The sequence below is a fragment of the Anser brachyrhynchus genome (assembly GCF_964034855.1).
Source record: "Anser brachyrhynchus genome assembly, chromosome: 16".
Classification (NCBI taxonomy): Eukaryota; Metazoa; Chordata; class Aves; order Anseriformes; family Anatidae; genus Anser; species Anser brachyrhynchus.
Window position 1 is genome coordinate 12,486,097 of NC_137734.1, and position 21,914 is coordinate 12,508,010.

Genomic DNA, 21,914 nt, shown 5'->3' on the forward strand with positions numbered 1-21,914 from the left:
TGCTGAATCAGTCGTGCCTTACCCTTAGAGTCCTTACCGTTCCTTAGAGTCGACACATCTGACATCAATAAACCAAACACCCTCTCATTACCCATTCATTCTATAACATGACTGACTTAAAGAAAATAACTGTAATTTAAAAAACGCTATAACATTAACACGGAGGTTAATTGCAATCTTCAGCTGCACCATTGTTGTGGCACGAAATGTTTCTGCTGCGTCTCAGCCCCATGCCGATGTGGAGTCTGAGGTTGATTACGTCAGAAAGTTCTGAAGGACGAGCATCTGCATCTGGTTTTGGTTTTCTTTCAACACATCTTAAAGCATCTTGTGCTTACTCGTACAGTTTTAGAGGCTGAAAGCTGTCATACAGCCATTCTTTGGTTCACCTTAATTATGTATATGAGCCGTCTACAGAAACGCTCTTTCTGTGGTTTTAGAGTAAAGGGATGATTATCACCTATGCAGAAGTATGTGGGTATGTATATGCATACAAGCTTTCTAATTTCAATATATATATGTGTGTGTGTATATATATATATATATATATATATACACACTTCTGACACAAAGTGCTAAAGATCCTTATTTAAGAAGTGTTTTCTGTATGCTTGGGGAATAACATGACTTATGTGGAATACTAAACCAGTCACTACCTTTAGACCCCTGGTTCTTTAATAACCATACTAATCCAAAAGTGGCTGCACATATGTGTATCTGTATAAATACCCAGAATAATGTTCACTTCAGAAGTAGCTGTTTCCCATTGACAGTTACTGTGCTAGTCACTGGGGTGTGATGATTTTTTTTTTTATATTTTTTTCAGGAGTAACATGGAATATACTGGTTGTTACAGTATGCTTTCTGCCCATGCATTAGTAGGTTAAAGTCAGTGTGACTGGTGTGTGCTTTACTTTCAAGAATTACAGGAAGGCCTTTTCTCTACTTCGAATGTCTTCCAGAGAAGTGTAACTGGTATTTAGGAGTCCATATGACTTGTTTTGTTTCCATTAAAATGTTCTCTCATGATTTCAGCTTATGAAAGGAACAGAACTGGAGAAGTGGGAGAAACACTAAATTGTGCTATAAATCAAGAAACTGTGAAATTATGTATTTTCTAATTACCTTGCTTAGATATATATTGATCAAAAAAGCAAACGAGCTGTACAAGCTGAAGAAATGTCAGATAAACTGTGACATGTGTAGTATTATTACCATCTGACATATCTCAAACACTGATTTTACTAACTCATCCTTCATTCTTTATATCTGCATGTCTAGCGATGCGTGCATTTATATTTTATGTAAAGGGCAGAGTCTGTAGTCAGAGCGTTTGAGTTATGCTGTTAAAAATAAATTAAGGAACAGCAGGTGAAAATGATTCTTACACATGAATATTCAAACTTTACCTCAGACAGATACTGTAGAAAGAATAATAAAGAGCAATGAAACTTTGCTGAGGCCAAGGCATTGATATGCTCTGAAATAAAACTTTTATTGGCACAAGGTTGAGATGACTCAGAAAGCTCACTGAAGGAGGGGCTTGGCCTGCTCGTAGGCCCCACCGCTGAGGCATTTAAAAGTGCCTGCCAGGAGCTGAAAACTGGAGGGGCAGTGGGGCTGGGGCAGGGGCAGGCCAACAGCCCGCCCCACAGTTCTTGTACTCTTGTACCTGATGACAAGTTTGTTCCTTCTCCTCTGACAGCCGTCTCCTGTGTATTTGCATCACTTAGGGCTGGATTCACCAAGCTACCGGGTGGGGAGGGAGTTTTGTAAAAATGAAGTGCAACATCCACGCTACTTAAATGGTGCTGCCGCTGTTGGATTCAGTGATGTTTCACAGGATTCGGAAGCCTGACCTCTGGTCAGTGCCCTCTGACAGGATTTCCAGTGAAAGCTCAGGAGCCAGAATCCATGTGTGGACTGGACATTAACCTCCTCATGTACTTGTTCCTCCTCTCCAAAAAGAGGCATATGAATGGATGACTGATGACTTTTAAGGTTGAATTGATTTTTTTCTTCAGTTATTTATTTTGTTCTTTTCTCTACAGATCCTGTCCACGGACCACAGAATGTGGAAGTTGTTGACATCCGTTCCCGGCAGCTGACGTTGCAGTGGGAGCCCTTTGGTTACGCTGTGACCCGCTGCCACAGCTACAATCTGACAGTCCAGTACCAGTATGTTTTTAACCAGCAAAAATTCGAGGCGGAGGAACTCATCCAGACTTCTTCCCACTATACTTTGCGAGGTCTTCGGCCCTTCATGACCATCAGGCTGAGGCTGGCCCTCTCTAACCCAGAGGGCAAAATGGAGAGTGAGGAATTGGTTGTGCAGACTGAGGAGGACGGTAAGTTATGTCGGCTTTGCTTGCTTGGTTTTTGTGGGGACACAGTAATACTTTCAAGTCATAAAGAACAGCATAATCCCCTGTCCCACAAGACTTATAAACAGCTTCTCTGGACAGGATGTGTGTTACGCAAGTAAAATTTGTAGGTGTAAATAATTTCCATTTCACAGCAGTGTTCTTGAAAGGGCAGGGCTCCCTGAAGTGCCTGGAAATGACAAGCGCCAGTCTGAGCTGTTACTGAACAGCAGTAGGTTTGCTTTCTATAGAAGTTGTGTCCTGAACTACCCAGGACCCCCAGAGCATGTTCCTTTATCGTATGGGCAAATGTGATTCTGGCGTTAGTTCCTTTTTTTCCTTGTGCCTTTACATCACTGTCCCCCAAAGAGTTATGGTGTCTTCCTTTCCGGAGTGTCTCTTTTCTTAATGCTCGATCTACTGGATGTAACATATGCCTCAGATGCTAAGTTCATTTGGTGCTAACTCTTCCGTTCCAGATACAAAAGAACAGTTTTCCAGAAGTACTGATGGAAAGCGTTAAAGTGTTATTATCCCATCTGAGCTATTTCAGACCAAGGACTCTCCTAGACTGCAAGCCTCCATTTTGTCTAATGTGTTAAAAAGGAATGTTCTTCCTCTGCCAGAGCCATAAGGAGTTGCTGTCCTAAGTTTCTGTCAGCTGAAAGTGGCTCTAGCAGCCCAGTATATCATACAAGGGACATAAAAGGATGGCAGATCTTTCAGAAAAATGAACAGGGTTTTTATCAGACAGGCTTGGAAGTGTATTTAGTTATCTTTCACAGCATTAAAATTTTGCTTTAGTAGGTGGATTTTTAGCTGGCCTTGTAGCCATAATGAAACATAAATCTTACATTGTACTTAACTGAGGAAATCAATCTATCATATTGATAAGGATGTGCAGCCCAGTAGATCTTTATGCCAAGGTGCAATCTGGCTGCTGAGGTAGATGGAGCTTTGCTGCTGTGGGGGCAAAGGAGAACGCATGCAATTCCTTGCTGTGTCTAACTATCCTTTGGCATTACAAACAGAGGATTCTGTCCTCAAACCCTCACCATCCTCTGTATCTGATGGGAGGCTGGTAGATGGACAAGGTGTAGCTCGTAAATAAAATGTAAGTACCTAGCACTGCAGTCTTACAAATTAGGGGAGAGCACCCGAGGCCTTTAAAATGGGGCTTTGTACATATCCTGCCTTGCCAATCTGTGTAATGCCTCGAGGTGTTATGTGCATCTCTGCTGTTCCCAGCTGGAGGGCATGAGCTGGGGTGGGAGTTGGGAAGGCATTTGCTGAAGAAAGTGAAAGAAGAGCTGGAGTTGCTCACTGAAACTAACTTCTGAAGGAGGCTACGCTGCCTACATTGTTAGTGATCTTTACAGCATGTTGAAAGGGCAAATCCTGCTTCCTTGTGTTTGTGCCTTTCTTCCAGCGCTGGAGGAGCATTTTGTTGATGCAGCAGAGTGTAGGCTTGTTAAAGGCCTGATGGTGTTGAACATTTTCTGGATAAAGCATGGTTCTATTGGAAATGTCTGTGTATTACTCCACAAGGATGTTGAGGTCCAGAACAGGGAAAGGCTTAAAGAGAGAGGAGGCTGCCCATTACTTCGCTGCTTGATATTCTGGTGGTATTGTGGACATTTCTGTAATTTTTGAGTGATGATGGAATGGCCTGAGGAGTCTAGCTCAGGACAGAAAAGAGAAGATGGCATTTAAATGATCAGAGGGTTGTATTCAAGCTCGGAGTAAAAGACCAGTATGTAATGTCATCATTCCTTTACACCGCTGGGACAGTCCTAGGTTATGTTCCCAGTTCAATGGCTCACAAGACTTCTGGAAAGGCAGTGCAGCTGGGATGTAGCATTGCCAAATGGATCCGTGAGCACTACTGGTATTCTCCTTTGGCCAGTTTGCTAAGTTGTCTCACTGCCTTCCTGTGTTGTGCTGCATGGACGTGCTCTGAGGTTTTCCAGTGGTGCGGCAACACATGTAAGCAGGACTGTGATCTTCATGCATTAGGGCTTGTCTCAGAGAAGTGCCAATGTTACTGCCTAAATCGTCTTCTGTACGTGAATCCTTATCTACAGAATGTTAATTACTATTATTTTTACTAGTGCAAATAGATATATTTGAGGCAAAGTTAAATTGTTGAAGTTCTCTTTATTTAAAAGGTACCTTTTTGCATTTTTATATTTAAATAGAAAAATATACACATACTGGAATATTGTTGATTTGAGGTAATAAAGTGCATAATTCGGGGGTGAAATTAGACATTCATTGTGTGATGTCATGGAGTCAGGAAACAAATCTATGTATTTATGCAAGAAAGACACTTTCAGGTGATTGACTGGATAAACTAATAAATTCGCCTTCTGTAGTCTTCAGTTCCCTTTTAAGTACTCACTGATTTTCTGCTATGCTGTGCTGGAATAAGGGCATACTGGAGCTAGCTTCATGTTTTCATGGATTCTGATTTTGTTCATCACTTAGCGGTTTTCTTACTTGATTCAGTGGAGCTGGTGGTAGCTTATAACACAGTGTTGTGATTTTTTTTTGTTTTTAATCTTTCTGTAGTTCCTGGACCTGTTCCCTTGGAATCCATCCAGGGAGGACCTTTTGAAGAGAAGATCTATGTTCAGTGGAAGCCTCCAAATGAGACAAATGGCATCATTACACTCTATGAGGTGAGGAGAACAGATTGTTGTCAAGGAATACATGCCATAGGGCCCTTTTCATATGTGTGTAAGCCAATCGTGAGCTCTGAGAGATTTCAGAAGGTGCTAAAAGAAGCCTGATTAAAATAGATAAGAATCTTCAAGATAATCTGCTGCTGTCACTGAAAAAAATTTCCAGTTCAAGGCAGGTGGGGAAGGGGGAGGAATTCCTCACCAGTATTTGTGGCAAAATGAGCCAAGAGATAATCCTTGACTAATGTAAGGAGTCACGTTTTGTTGGTCAATGTTGGAGACACTTGGGAAAACTTGTGCAGGTTGCATATCACCTGTCTAGAACTAGAGCGAACCATTCCAATTTTACGGTTTTTGAAGGTGTAGCAGGCTACCCTGTGTATAAGTGTAAGGAATCATGTAATAAAGTGTTTGTTTTTTTTCCCCCCTCTGTATTTTTTAAAGGAATTAATCTGAATAGAGTCAGTTGCAAATGCGTTATTTTTCTGGCAACAGAGGTGACCTATAATGGAACACATTTAAAGTAATCCCAGGCAAATGATGCAAAAATAACTCCTTTTAATTTTTAAAGAGGCAGTTTCCTGCTAAAATATTGCCTTGGGCTCAGCTCATTGAAAGAACTTCAGCAATCCAATAGCTTTTCTGGCTCAGCAGCTGCGTAGAGATACTTTAATGCCTCCAGGGGTAGTGATGCATCATGACTGTGCCTTTGCCCCTCAAGTCATATCATTGCTCGAGTCTCAGTGGAGGCACAAACAAATTTTTTCTTTTCTGATAATGACTCTACGCATATTTGACAGCTGAAGCCAAAGAGAAGTCAAGGTGAGTTCCACTTTTCCTCCTTTTCCTCCTCCCCAAAAGGATGAAAGTCCAAGTGTTTAAAAGTACCAGGGGAAGTGGAGTGCCTGAAGTTTGCCAGGAAATGAAGCAATTCATACAGAGCATTTCCATTCTCTGTGGCACACTGAGACAAGTGTGCTGATGTGAATGGAATTCATCAGCTGGAGACCAAAATACAGATTAGCAGTTACCTGTCATTTGGAGAGATGGCCAGAGCATTTTCAGAGTAGTTGTCAAGCTGTTGAAGGCCATGTCACAAACAAATACGAGCACCTGTTCCAAGTAGCAGGAGATTCTGGTTTTAAAATTGCCCGGTAAATAAAGCATAGGTCTTTGAACAGAAAAGTCTCATTTTGCTACCTGCAATTGAAGTTTAATCTTCCTGGAAATACCGAGAAGGCTCCGGTACTGCCTGGTAGTTGCATCTTTTGTATTGTTTACTTAATGCCTAGCCCACTGTGGTTACTTTAACCTGCAACTTAGTCTCTACTGGTATTGTTTTAAGACTTCACGCCACGTGCCTAGGACCAATGTAATCCCTCACTAGTAATAACCTCTAAAGTGTTATTTTAGACAGTATCATCATGGCCTTTTGCTGCTTTAACAGAGTTCAGCTGACATATTGGTTAAAGAGAAAGAAAAATCTAGTGGTTAGTCTGTGATAGGTTTTCAGTTCTAACAGATATCTGTGGTCTGTAGTACTGATCCAGGTAGAAATAGAAGGCTTTAACTACAACAGGAAAAAAGGAAAAAAAAAAAAAAAAGGTCAAACTATGAACCTGTGCAGCGCTACTTTAATGAGGTCTCTGTAGGGAGCACAGTTCCTGAAAACCAGTACTGGCAACGCTACCCTATCAGCAACAGGAGCAGGGAAACTTGGAGCTGTGCTAGCAGATCTGCAGCTATCTAGAAGCTCTGCAATTGTTGCTCTCATTAGGGAGAAACAAGACGAACAACCCACTAAAATTTATGAAAGAAAAATTCCCTCCAAGGTGCAGATCGAGAATTACCACTTTATGAATTTGAGCTAGCGATGTCAAGTTCCACATTACACTTGGGAACAACTGGCTCAATTCACACAAAGGTATCCTGCAGGTGACGATCTTTCAAATGCCCTTGGGCACAAACCCTCCTAATAAAAATACAAATAAAATCCTCTTCTCCCCCAAAGTAACTAATAGTTCCTTCCGTACAATGCTCTAACTGTATTTCGTTGTATTTTCTGCACTGTATTTTCTTGCTAGTTCTGTTTTCTCTTCTTAAAAAAAAAAAAAAAGGTCTCTAAGCTTCCAAATGCTTCCAAATAAACAAACTGTCTATTCTACTTCCATCCCACTTGCTTTTCCTTGGGACAGATTTTCTCCTCAGATCCCTAATCATTCTTGCAGTTCCCTGCCAGACAGACTTCCATGTCACACACGTTGCCAGTGCAGTTTGCACGCACACTGCTCACATGCCAACTGGGCTGAGATCCAGCAGCACAGTCTTCAGCAAGTCATTTGGCAGGCAGAATCACTAAGTTCGTAATGACTGAATAGTTTCTGAAGAGCCTAAGCAAAATGCAAGGACTTTAATGAACCTTTTTTTTCACTTATACAAGAGTACTCAGATTGATATCTATCCTTCACACTGCTATTGCAGTCTTAAATGCGCCTATAGCATTGCATTTAAAATGGGTTAAAAAAGCCCCCTGTATTCAGTGGAAGAATTAGTTGTTTCACTGGGTACAGCCACAGCTGGAATTCTGAACAAAGGAATCTTGTAGATCCCTAAATCAGTGTGTAATTGCAGTCTGTTCCTGGGGAGCAGAAAGCTCTTTCAAGGGAACACGGAAAGCTTAGGGAGCTGCAAGTCAGTTGATCTGCGTGCTGGAAAGACGAGGATCTGAGCCATGCAGAAGGCCCAGCGATCATCCTAGGGATGCTGAGGGAGCACATCGAGGCAGTTAATGTCAGGAGCGTGTGCTGAGTTAGCAGGTGTCAGTCTGTCTGGCAGGTCAAGCAGCCCGTTAGAGAGATGCTGTTGAAAGCAAGCTGTGCAGTGGGGATAAGCTGAAGAGCTCTAGCTAAAGCCAAGTCCCCAAGTAGCCTCAAGGTGTGTAGGCATGTATGGAGACAAGTAGATCAATCCGTGTTTAGAAACACAGCTAAACAATGCTAATGGGTTTTGCTGGCACACTGGTTCGGGTAGGAAGCGCTGCAGAGGTGTTTTTGCATGTGCTGTTGTGAACGAGGTGTTGTTACAGCTGTCTGGTAGCGAGCTGTGAGTGGCAGAATCTAACGGCTCTGTAATGAGCCTGTCCCCCATCCAGTCTCCTGGCAGACTGAAAGCACCACAACCTGTTGAATCTTTAACCGATCCTGTAAAAGCTGCTATGCTTTAAAACCCCTAATAAGCAAATGATGCTTATTGTGCTTATGCCCATGTGGGAGTTCAGCTTCAAAGCCTTTGTGTACAAAGACATGCAACAAAGATTTCTTTCTTTATCCTAAGCGTGTGTAACGTCAAACCAGCATCAAACACTAGAAAGACCTATGCTGCCACTGTAATGCAGGAACAAGCAATCCAATTCAAGGTCACGGACCAGCTTTGGCACTTAAATTTTCCTGCTTCTAGATCATGTGAGGCTGTCTCAGGCATTTGCTCCACAATTCAGCTTGAAGTGCTTCATGTACACAAGTGGACCCAGGTATTTTGTGCAAACTTGTGTTAAGTCTGTAAAGTATAAATACACAAAACTTGTTTGTAACTGCATTTTGGTGTTTATTTGGGCAACTGGGAGCTTACTGGTGCACTCAATAAGTGATATTGGCTCTCACCATTGTGAATATGTTCTGTGTGTGTAATCATTTTTTCCAAATTGTCATTTTTTAGAATATTTCTTCCTTAAAAGGAGAAGAAGGAAAAACAAATAGTAATAAAAACACTTTAGCATTCCTGTCTGAAATATCTGTAATGTTTCCTGGAGGGGGAGGCCTTGTTATAATGCATTACAATCCTAGAAGCATTTAAAGTGTGGCCCCATGATATTCAGTTCCTTGGCTAGAAAAAATGACTCTCAGCCTGTTGAAGTCCTTACAAATGAGCCATGCTTAAAGGCAACATTTAAACAGTAAACTGTCTTTTTAAACATCGCAAGGTGTAGTCTTGTAATCACTTATGTTCTCATCTTTACGGTTATTAAGTCCCATGTGGGTTGCACATGGTAGTTTTTTCGGTCACTGTTTTTGAAATGCTTCAAATCTCTATTTAGATGCAAGGAATAATAATACAAAGGGCTTTCATAAACAATTTCAGCTCTTTAATAGGATGCTTGAGACTAGTTCCCCTAATCCCAGTGGATGTGAGTTTAAATTGCACATCAAAGGTTACAGATTTCCTCTGTAACAGAAGTCCTCTGGTTTTCCATGTTAAATTGTAGTCTGCCCTTCATCATCTCTCCAGCTGCCGATATGCCATTTCTTCTCAATCCCTTCACTCACTTTTTCTCTGCAGGAGAGGTCGTTACATGCAAACCATCTCTTAAAGGGTCATGTATAGGGTCAATATCTGTGGGTTGCACTGTCTGCATTTACAGTAGAGTGGGAACAGATTGTTCCTGGCTTTGACCCCTGGAAGTGCATGCTTGCTATAAGACAAAGAATGATTATGTGTTGTGATAGCTATCCACTGCATGGTTATGCTTGCATTTCTTTTCATAGCCCTTTTTTAAGCTATTCATTAAACCTGATTTTTTTAGAATAAAATCTTCCCTACTAAAAGGTGTAGCAAATAAACTTTTCCTAGAAAAGATGAAAGGGTTGGGATCTGAACTTGCCTGAGTCATTTGTTTGTTTATTTAAAGGATTATTTTTTTTTTGGTTAAGAGTGAAAAATGGCTCCCACAAGAAGAAAAGCAACAACCACAAAATCTTGCAACCAATTTATATGAAGGTCTCCAGTCAAAATAGTAGAAAAATGACAATTCTCAGAAATTGCCTTCAGTGAGAAGTGGCTTTGAATGTTCCCATGAAAATCAATCATGTTACCGCTTCTCAATTGCATTCTGTGGATGCATGATACTCCTGGGACGGAGCTCGCTCACTAAGCTCACTAAGTGTGCACTGAAGGAAGTCCATGCTACACACAGCTGGCTGCTGCATTTAGCTGAACATTAAGAGAACATTAAGGAGACACAGTTAAGTGCTCAAAACCCAGGAAATGATCAATTAAGGATTGTATATTTGGTTGTAGCATTATCACCCTTCTGTAAGGGCATTTGACAATGCAATCTTCCCACAACTGGATATTATTCTCTGTTCATCTGCAGCACTAATGGTTTCCTTTGACACTAGTTGTATATAGTGTCACGTGCTGCAGTATATTGTTTGTCCACAGTCCATGAAAGTCAATTATGTGAAGAATCAGTGTTTTACTGCATTTGTGGTACGTTGAATAGAATCCCTTAATCTACAGTAGCAATGAAACTGTGTGGCCATGCATAATCTGTTTAAGTTTGAAGCTCTGTCCGCTCTAAAGTTGGCTGCTTCATCCTCTTGATTACATGTAAGGAAAGCTGTACATGTGCACAGCTAAAGTAGTTCCGTAGTTAACAGGTTTTGTGCAGGAAGAGGGCTGGACTGTCTGAACATGAATTATTTTTTGTGTGGTTGCTGACTTGTGTTTTCTGAACACTTGGTGGCAGGTTGGGCAGAGACTGCCAGAGTTCTGCTCCCCTCTTAGCCAGGATTCAGGCCAGAAGCTGGAATGAATGGTGCTGATTGCACTGATCTATTCTCTCTTCTTGGTAACGGGGAAGGCCTGTAAACCTGAGCATTGCTCACTTTCCTAGCGGGTTTCGATGCCATGTCAGCACAGGCTGTGTTGCTCTGTCTCTGGGACAAGGCTGGGGTCAGTGAGAAACTTCTGGTGAGGTCTGAGGGGAGCGTGAGCTCACAAGAAGCACCTGGCTCAGTCCAGTTGTTTGCCAGCAGAATCCCATAGAGAGTCTTTCCCACTTCTCACCATGCCCTCACATTGTTTAATAGACTAATATGGCTTTTAAGCTCCCTGTCAGACCTAGAATTCGAGCGTGAGCCTGAGAGGCCCCTTAGCCATGCTCTGGGCACTGAGTAGCTTCGCTGACGCTGCAGGGAAAGCCTGCTTTACCCATGCACAGGGGTACAGGAGCCAACGTGTGCAGGTGCCGTGCCGGTGAAGCAAGGGATGGCTTTTCTTATGCTATCACGGTTGGAAACAAAATGCTGTGGCAGGACTGAAGTCAGTTGGGGATAATAGGACTTAAGCCTTGCTGTATCTGTGTGATGCTTCCTGGGGCTGTTATGCTCCTGACATCCCAGGAGGATGGCAGCAGGGAGGATGCAGCAGATGCAGGCTGCTCTGCAGCCCCGGAGTCTGCCTGTGTGCTCGGGGGCTAACCCCTGTCGGACACAGCCTGGCCCATCCTCGTCACTGGGGTCTCTCTCCATCCTGTCCTAGTTAACTTAACACAGCCTTAAAATCAAGGACATGTTTAAAGGATTTCCTAGTTAGGGATTTTTTTTGGAATAAGCACCTTAAAGCACTTTTGAACAAATATCTTCAAATTACATAGGATTCTTAATCAGGTGCTGCTCACTCATTGTTACTCGCAAGATACACTGAACTCGGAAGCAGTTAATGATGCACTTTTAAATCATATGGTTTCTAGTATGAATATGAGAGGCTTTTTTGAGAAACTCAGGTGTCAGGGCTTTTTTTTTTTAAATATATGACAACCTCGAGGTAAATAGCATACTCGTGTTATAAATAGTATGAATCAACTGTTAAAAAATTTGCTTGATCAAGCTTTCCAGAAATAAAAGCATAATACAGTCCCCTGAGCACAACAATTTCTTTGATTACCTTTTTATTGTTCTTTTGAAGCCGATAGACTTGCAGCAATATAAATCCAATGCAAATGAGAGAAGATGTTTGGCTTAAAAAAAAAAAAAAGAATTTTCAAGAAGGAACTAAATTATTTTATTGTGTATGTTGGACTCATTCTAAGCCAAATGATAAGAACAGAAAAAACATCACTTATTCTTCTTATAATGAAGCTGAAATTAAAAAAAAATAATAAAAAATATATATATATCCTTTTGTAGGTTTGTGAGCATCTTTTTGCCTTCCAATGCTTTATTTTTCTTTCTAGAAAAAAAATAGTTTTGGTCTATTCTCCTTTCTTCTTTCAGACATGCTGTTTCCCTTTATCGCTCATCTAGGAAACCAGTTGGTTCTTAATCCCATTTCTTCCAGCTGGTCTTTTCAAGTGGCAGTGTACCTGTGCAGTTATGGTAATATAAAGTTCTTTAACAACTCCATATTCGGATCTTTCAATATCTTGCTTACCAAAATATGGTAAATACCTTGAAAGCAAAGTCCAGATACAGGTTTGTACTTGCTTCTGAGGTGGTTATTTCCCTTCCATTTTGAGTACTGCTTGATTTAGAAAATAGGCAATATCGAAAAATTCAGATTTAGCTTTCTTCTGTGAACTGGTGCAGCTGAGGAACTGTGTAAGAGAGGAGAAGCCGGTCAAGGTGATGTTCTCATGGCCTTCAAAGGGAGATGCCAGCATTATGGTTCCTTTGGGAAAATGAATGTTATTGCTGTCCCTGGTGCATGTCTGTTAGACCCAGAGTTTTAACTATGATCCCACTATCCAGTGGACAGGATGGATTTCATTTTGGCTTTAGTTTCCTGTGCCTGACTCTCATTACCAACCTCTTCCCTCCTCCTTCTGTCCTTTCCATTCATCACTATTTTTCCTGCTTCCTATTCTCCCTGCTGTCCAGGTCGTATCACTGACAGCAAGGCTGAGACAGCTTCCAGGAGGATGCTGGCAGCTGCAAGATTTTAGCATGAGGATTGTTTGGGTTCCTTGCTTCTCTTCCTTTCTAGTTCAACTGCTTTTGTCTGAAATTTTGTAAAGCAACCTAGAATGAGGCAGTCGCTTGACTTGGAAAATAAATACAAATGGATAGTTTTAATATTTGCATCACTAAAAAATGCGGTCTTAGAATTTTCAGCTACTTTAGTAGCAAGGAATTATATTTTATCAGTAAATGTGGCGAAAACATTTTATGTGCACATGGTCCTTGCTTCTGTTACGTTGTGGTGTGTAGCAAACACCAGCTCTAAGTGATGTTGCTGTTACTCCTTTGTGTTGGTTTGGGGTTTCGTTCGCTGCCCACAGCTTTCACTATGGCAAGTGTAGCACAGCAAACCAGCTATGAGAGAGATTAAGCAGTGCTTTCAGCATCGAGAACTAACTGAGGAACGAGTATGGGATTGAATAACCGCCTCGATGCTGCAGTCCTATCAAAGCAATTTCTACAGTTGTCATTTTCTGCTATTAAACTGAACAATGAGGCTCTCCAATAAAATCATATGAAATAACAGCTCATTAAAAACTCTCTTTAATATATAGCATGCTAATTAATGTCAGTGGGGTGCAAGCTTGAATGGCAGAATAGACTATAATGTTTAGAAAGTAGGTAAAATAAAAGAAGATATTTTATCATTAATGACCTTTTAGTAAACCTAATGAAATCCTTAATGGCCTGAATACATTACTGAGGTGCTCCCAATTGCTTTGTTACCTACTCCGTTCTTCCTTCCTTTCTCATAGACATTAAATTTAGTTTTATTTATAGAAAACAAAAAGCATTAAAGTCCGAAGGAAATATGAATGGGAAGGAGAAGTCTGGGCAAGAAGGAGAACAGATGAGACTTCCCAGCCCTCCTATCCCTGTACCTGGTGAAGAGGAAGGCTGGGTATAGGACCATGTTACATCCTCTCTTGTATGCGCGTTGTCTGTGTTTGTATTCAGGTTTAATTGGCTGCCTGTTTGTGTGACTCACAGTAAACAGGCTGGGGAGCAAATGGACCTCTTTTGTTCGCAGGGTCTCCCTGGGTTAACCTCCACAGTTATTCCTAGAGCTGTACTATGGTTTTCATCCTGTTGTACTAACCATGCTGTGCTTTTGCTGTACTTGAATTAAGGGGCTTTATTCTTTGGTGCTTTTTGTCTGTCACTTGTTGCCAGCCTTAAATATAACTTCCGGAAATGCCATTTAACTCTCCCTTGACCTTCATTAAAAAAAATAGTACACAGATGGGAGAACAGAAGTCATTTGCTTCCTCCCATCTCCTGGATGAAATTTATTGGGATGGGGAGGGTCATAAGTAACAACAATCATCTGGCTTAAACTGAGTTTTAAAGTGGCAAATGTTCCCAATCATCCAGTCATAAAATATATTCTTCAGTTCTGAAGTCTGGCGCTGGCAGAAGATTGTTCACTAACCTGCTTTTCCCTGTTCATTAGAAGATAACTTTCTTCAAATTATTTCTTTTGTGTAACATTTGGCACAATTAACTTTAGTCTTGTACCCCCAAATGTCTGAAACTTCCTGATAAGATTGAAACCAATGTCCATCCCAGCAGCAATCCGAATTCACCTGCAGTAGTAATTGTTCCTAAGAAGCACGGGCGGTTGGCAAGTCTTAGAAAAAAGAACCCATGGCTTGCTGTGTAATCATGTTTCAATCAGCTTTAGAGAACCATGAAATTGATTGTCCCCCTGACGTACCGTACACTTCGGAGCAGATACTGTGCGAGGCAAGTTAATTCCTTACTTGGCTCCAAGCACGCAAAAGAGAGCTCTCTTCTTTCCCTCCCATTCTTACAAACCAAGGAGGAAGGGAGCACAAATCACCTTGAAATCAGAATTTGAGAGCATAGCAGCATCAGCCAGCCCTGTTTTGTTTTCCTAATCATCCAGTGAAAATCATGGTGATTTAGGAGAAAGATGTCCAGGCTGTTGGCTGCATACAGGGGAGCCTGGATGAATTACAAGGCCAGTGGTGGGCATGACCAAACAAAGAGGAATTAGAAAAGTCTGATAGAAAGAAGAGCTGAGTGAATGTCTCATTAATGTAGTGTCCTTGTTGGCCTCTTGGATACTGGAGTCAGCTTCTCTGTTCTTCTGATGCTGAAAAAAAAAGGGATGTGGGGTAGATACAGTCTTGGGGCAATGAAGAGCATTCCTTTTCAGATATCTGCAAAGAAGGTCTGGCACTGTCTTCAGAGAATTTAATTCCTGTTTCAAACTCCATCATTTCAGGAATATTTTGGTTTGTCAACAGAGGTGAAACCCGATTCAAAATAAATCCTAAATCTAACCCACCTATGAAAATTCCAGGAGCTCCTTCTTATCCTGAGTCCTGTCCCTAGGAGATCCAACATCGTCACCATTCTTGTATTTTGTGTTGCAACATCCTAAATCAGTCTGAAATGTGTCCTGTACTGGAAGCAGTTCATTAGGTCCTGAGTATTCATGGGCTAATTGTAAAGTTTACAAGAAGGACTCAAGAAAGGTAATGCTATTGTTGTCATCCTTAAAATCCTGTGAGGCCCATATCTTAGGTGGAAAAAAAAAACTAGAAAAAACACTGAAATAGTAAAAGGTCTTTCTGTCTAGATTTACGCTGCCTTTTAGAATGAACAATCTTTCTCTAAGGCACATTTTGGCAACTTTTCAGAGTCAGAAATGTGGTCCTCTGAAATGCCGGGCAAGTCCAGGCCATCTCCGTGAGCTCCTGCACAGAGCTGCTCCCACAGGCAAGTGATGGTTGCTCTGAGCTGTGCTGTCAGTGTTAGCTGCACCGGGGGGTTGTCATCTCCTTTGGATATCCCATTGCTATGTGTGTGCCACCCCCAGCTTTTCTGTAGCTGGAGTTCTGGCAGCAGAGCAATGTCATGTAATGTGTTTTTTTTTTCCTTTTTTTTTCATGATTTTTGTTTTGTTTTGTTTTGCACAGACCACAGAAGGCTTGTGGCTGCAGATTAATAGTTCAGTTATCGGCAAAGAGAAATATAAACATGACTTGTGTACCTAGACCTCCCTCATTTTACAGTCTAGGACACTGTTTCTTTTAGTGCTTGGATTCTTTTCCCACTAAGCTAAAAGCCTTTCTAAGCTATTTAATTTTCCATGTCTTTGTGACAGCATGAAACTTGTATTAAATTTAGAGGAAAAGACAATAATGTGTATACAGCATTATTAACTTGCCATTTTCTTATTTAGGACGCAGACAAATAGGAAATTATCCAAGTTGTACAAGGTTTCCAGACAAAAGTTTACATCCTTACCTAGCTACTGTCCTTATTAAGGATGAACTATGTGGTCCTGTCTCTGCTGCTGCTGAGCAAACGGCACTTCTTGATAGATACAACTCAATCCTTTTCCTGGCTACCGTCATCTTTTATATATATATTTATATATATGTAAAATCTGTCTTGTATAGCTTCACTTTTCAGAAACATTTTCTTTCTAAACTTCTCTACACAGTAGACTGTATTTTCCAGCTAAATAAAACTGTTTTAGGAGGCTACTGCTTTAGAAGGAGTGCCAGCAGGAGACAAGCCTGTTGCTGAACTGACACTGAAGTTCCAACAACCTTGGCATGGGCAGGAGTAATGAGACATAGCCCTGGGCTATAAATTGCATTGACTTGGGAACATGGGGAATTCATTCTGCTTTGCCTGAGGCAAAGGTCTGCTGTGCTGTCAGCTGAGTTTCTTAGGCTCTCAGTACCCTCTGTCATGGTAATCAGGCACCAAGAAAGCTGCTTCTGAAAGAGTTTTGAGGAGGTCCCTTGTTACCTGCTACTAGTTTAACTTGTATAATCTCAGCAGCAGCAACAGAACCACAGCAGCAGCAGAGGGGCATCTACTCCTCGCTGCTTTACTGAGAGCTTTAAATAAAGACTTTGTGGCCCTTTGCAACAGCCTTTCTGGACCATGAGAAATTTCCTACAGCTACAGCGGTGTGCTAATAGTTGTCATGCGAAGAGATGGTATTGATGAGTTGCAGTTCTGCCTGCTGCATGGAGATCTTGGCGTTTTCCTTTGTTACTCTGAGCTTCTCAGCGGCATTAGAAGAAGAAAGATGTGAAAGTGTTTAAGTGTTTGACATTTCTAATGGGGGAAGCATGGTAGCAATGGCATTTGTCTTTTTTTTTTTCCCCAAATAAACCTGAGACAAAGAGGAAGCCCTGGTGAAGCTTTTGTGCGTGAGAAGAATCGAGTCATGCAGTTTACCCACTGCTTTTTCATGTCATTACATAATTGTTTTAGCGGCTTTGCTCCTAAAGGGATCCACGCACATCTCAGTGACCAAATTATTTGCTGGGATTTAATGCAGTGCTGTCTAAAACAGAGTATCTGTGAACATAATCCGTAATGATATGCTGGGGGCACACGCTGCTTGTGGAAGCCTTGCCTGTGATCAATCAATTAAGAATAACAGAAGCCCAACAGTGGTTCCTCTGTTTTGGTAGACAATCAGAAACATGCTGAAGCTGAACATGTATCTGTACTTGTCTGCAGTTCTGCATAGGATTTTCGGGGTTGTCTCAAATTAGATAAGCACAGAACAAAATACTCTGCCAATTGTTGCTGTGCACAGCAGGTCCTTTAAGAATGATGACATCTGTTTTTTGGAGATGCCTACTTGGTTGTGCCAATAGTCATGTTTATGCCACAGACCGGTACAGCAGTGTTTTTGTGGTATTATCAAATAGTCTGTGTGGAGGTGTGTGCGTAGGTAGTTCAGAGAAAGCATTTTATGTTTGCTGATCTGTGTTAATGGGGGGTTGTAAGTTGAGTCCTCAGCAAGATTGGCTGACTTGCCATCTGGTGAGGAGATTCTTGGTGTGTTCCCAAGTCTGTTAGGAGACTGTTCTGAATTTACAGGCTGTGTCGGTGTAGGTAAGAAAACCAAACTCTGAACCAATACGCTCTCACCGTTGTATGACACTGGGCATTTGGAGAGCTGCTTGCTGCATGTCTTCACAGCACAATGCTGCACGTTGTCCCTGAGCACTCAGCGCTTGCATCGTGTGCAGTGCAGGTCTCTTACCTGCTTCCCTCAACAAGCAGAGTGAAGTAAAATAATTGCAAAAGCAATTAACAGGTTTGAGTTAATTTTCATGAACCATATTAACTGTTGGAAGAGAAAGGTGGAATGTTAGAAGATACAAACGCGTATTGTTTTTCACTTAGTTACCTTTAGAAAATTTTGGAGATCCTGCCAATATTTTTGGGGGAGTTCATAGTAAAGAAGGACAAGTATTAGTTTGTGATGAACACTTTCCTCAGCATCCCCTTCTCACCTAAGGGGATGCAGCATTTGGGCGCTGTACTGTGTCATGTTCAGCACAGCTTTTAGCACGTCAGCCTCTCGATGTACTGCTTATAAATATTTCTGCTTATAAACTTAACTGATTATAAATACTGCCAGCAGCTAAATGCGCTGCGGTCTGGTACAACCCATTCAGCCTCAGCTGCCCCTCAGAGAGCCACTATTTTAAAGAAGGTAACAGACGAGGTGACAGCTCTTCTCTAAGGTGGCACTTGTGTTTTCTACTACTTGCCATTGCGAGGAAACAAGTCCCTGGATTTAAATGTAGAGGAAGATATGTTACCTTCTTTTCAACAGCGTTTCCTTTTCACACTGAAGTCCTTGGAGTGAAATATGCTTCAGTGGATGGGGCTATTGCTGGGTATCATTGCAGTCTCATGCTATTAGTTGAAGCTTAACAGCAGTGCCACGAGCCTGCTGCATTAAGAAGCCAATGTCGTGCATCCAAGGGAGGGACAGGAGACGACCACCCAACAGCTGACAGGTTCCTGCCCTCGGGCAAAAAGTTTGGAAAGTTGGCTGTTGGATAGATACAATTTTGTAGCCCAGCACCCCGAATCTCTTCGTAGATGTGTCTGTGAAACTCTAGATAAATCTCACCCCAACTCGACCTCGGGAGAGATTTTCGAGGCCATCGCCTTCATTCCAAGCAGACACGCTCTAAGAACAGCCTTGGTGGTTGGTGGTTTTTGGGGGGATTGTGTCTGCATCCAAATTCTGACTAATTATGGTGAGAGACTTGTCTAGTAACAGTGGACTTGAAGCTTGATCGTTAGTTTAACACGGCTTTTAGCCAAAACTGGTTTTTCTTCCCTCGTTTCTTGGTGTGCAGCTATGGTCCTTGGTCAGTACCATCCCTTGGAAATGTTACACTTTTAGCATTGTTCACGTGTTACAGGTGCTGCAAAGGGGCAGCCTGTGCAGAGGGCCTTATCTTGCATCCAGTGTTTCTAGTGACCATGCCCTCAGGTCGTTGATTAGTTTTCAGTGTTATAGTAAAGGTAAAAGTAACTGTGCTTGACACACACCTGACAGGACATGAGACTAAGCAGGTCCTCATTGCTCTGAGAGGGGAAAGTGTGCTCTCTCTGCAGTTGAAATTTGTGAGCAGGTCATGCAGACATCAGAAACTGAAAAATAATAACCTGCTGTCAGAGCGTAGCTTGTGCTCTCATACTTGCATTTCTTCTGTTCCCACTTAGAGTACTTGTTGTACCCTTCTTCTAACATGATAAACATATCTGGCATGAAAATGCGTAGCTAAATCCTAATTATAGGAGCAGTGTTTCTTATTTTAGGAGCTATCCTGAGGTTATGATGACATGCTGAATGAATGCAAAGTGGTACCTTTCTAAAGAGTAATTCTGGCTTGTTTTATTTCTGTTAATGTTGTCGGCGTTTTGGGGTCAGTCTGATTCCGTGGTGTGGCTATGTTTTCAGGTTGCATCTGGACTTGTGCAATGCCGTTCTAGGCATGCTGTGATTAGACCCACCTCACCATTTTCATTTTAATAGTCTGTCAATGTTTGGACCTGCAGAATGTAAGTTATGAAGAGCAGATCTCTGTGGGTCCACTAGTGGTCTGAATCAGCACGAACAGAGCAGCTGCTTGTCATTGGGGCAGGTAGATGCAGTTGTGAGAAATGACTGGGAACTGGTGCTTCTGGAAGGAGTAGACCTGTCTGGTTCATGGCCATTTTAGCTCCTCATGGAGCTTCATTTTAGCTGGTGAGGAGTAAAAACTGTGGTTGTTAGCCTTACCAAACCAGCGCTCTGCAGCAGTTCCCTGTATTTCCATCGCTCTTTGTCTTGTTCCGATCGCTTTGGCTTTGTGTGACTTAATTAAAAGCAACAGGGTTTGAAAACAGACTCATGGGTGAGGTGTGGCCCGCAGAGCAATTACCATTAGTGAGACATTAGAAGAGCTGAACCCAGCCTGGCCCTTACAGTGAAAAGTGAATTTGTAGGGCTGGCGGCTGGAGAGATTGGGGTTTTCTGCAAGAGGACCAGCTCCTACAAACTGCCCAGTGCCACCAACTCTGCAGCTTCAGGAAGGTTTTCCCGTTTGTGGCAGATGAGAATTTGGTTCAGTATTTTTTTAATTAATTTTTTATTAATGTATTTTTTATTAAATTCAAGCAATTAAGTATGAAAGCCTGTAATACATTTCTAATTTTTAGAAATTGCTTAAAAATAGGATCATAACTATATCAGCAGGAGGTAATTTTTTGAACTTATTGCACCATGAAAACTAATAGCAACTTGATGCAATAATCAAAGTACTTGGCTCTGTTTTAAGTTGTGCTAGTTTTCTCCAGAAATGGCCCATAAAAATTTATATAATTTTTAGAGCTTTAATTATCTAAGTATTTCAGTTTACATAAATTTGAGTTTTGGAGACCTTCAGAGGGGGAGAGGAGACAATATTATTAAGTGTTCATTCTAATTCTTATTTATTTGAAGAGTAATTATTTCCTTTGATGCTAACACTTTTTCTTCTCACTTGATCCATAAATTTTCTATCTGCTAACAGAACCTTGGGATTTTATTCCCAACACTTTGGCTCTGTCATTCAGCTGTATTAAACTGGCAATTTGTTTGAACACTTCAGTTATTCATTAAATTTTACATTTTCTCTAACTGTATTAATTACTCCTTTTTACGAACAGGGAATGTAAATTTTCCCTTTGCCATCTTTGCAGTGTGGTAATTTGCCTTTGTGAGAAGCTCCTCAGCATTTCACGCAGTTTTCCTAGTCACAAGGTGTTTTTTTTTTTCCTTCACTGTAAGATTTACATTGGATCCTGCTTCTTACTATTGTTTTCCACAGAGCAGTTCCCCCAGAAGTCAGATTTTCATAAAGCTGCCTAACATTTCTGTTTACATGCTTCTCTGCTGTTAAACTGGGCGTAAGCAAATGGCAAACCTAGGAGTCTGTTCAAACGAGCTGCTCTGCCTCAGCGAGAGTAATTGCTTCCATCAAATCCTTGAACTCTCAGAGCATGTACACGCAAATGAAAACTGGCTTAAGTCCCTTGTGAAAATTTAGCTTACTGAGATCAATAACTTGCATGCTTGCCCAGCGCGCCGCTCAAATGGCCTGTTCGCAGAGCCTAAATTTCTGATAAACTTGTTTGTGGTTTGACAGCGGTAACAATAGCACAGTAACATGCGGTGAAGGCAGGTGAATGCAGTGTTTCTTTTGGTATTTTACACTCATTTATTGACATCAAATTTTCTTGCAAACATGACTGCTTCGCAGTGAAGAGCTCCAGAAGAAATGGGCTTGGCGACTCGCGAGCCGGGGTAGGCCTCAGCATTTCTGCAGCTTAGGCCTCATTTGCGCCTCAGCAGCTTGCTGCCAGAGCTGCTGGTGGTGGGAGCACGTGGGAACCTGCTCCTTGCCTCAGTTGAGGACAATGAGGAAAGAAATATTCTTCTGGATCACCAGTGCTGTGCCTGCCTGGTCCTACTGGCACGCCAGTGAATCCTGGTGTTTGTAGCCTGCGGCTGTGTCCCCATACCTCTGGCAGTAGGGATCCTGGTACTGGAAAGGAGACAGAGTATTTAGGCTAGGAAATGTTGGCGTGTTGAGATGCACATGAGTATCCCAGGGATTCTCTAAATCTGTGACTCTCCAGTGTCACAATTTGTATAGGTTTATCTCAGAAGATTTAAATCTAAGTTTGGGCAACCCCAGGAACTGGAAGACTTGTGCTTCCATATGGAGAGAGGCTTCTCTTAGCAAGTCGGTTTGATATGGGAAATTCTAATACTGCTGGAAATGAGAGATACACTC

At 41.7% G+C, this 21,914-nt stretch overlaps 1 protein-coding gene across 11 annotated transcripts in view; it reads left to right on the plus strand.

The window, feature by feature from the left end:
- Nucleotides 1-21,914, plus strand: part of PTPRT (protein tyrosine phosphatase receptor type T) — a 582,374-nt gene that overhangs the window by 413,509 nt on the left and 146,951 nt on the right. For all 11 annotated transcript variants that reach the window (XM_080557602.1, XM_080557611.1, XM_080557610.1 and 8 more), the window contains 2 exons: nt 2,052-2,348; nt 4,935-5,044. In XM_080557602.1, coding sequence (XP_080413728.1) covers nt 2,052-2,348; nt 4,935-5,044 — 407 coding nt within the window. The remainder of the gene's footprint in view (nt 1-2,051; nt 2,349-4,934; nt 5,045-21,914) is intronic.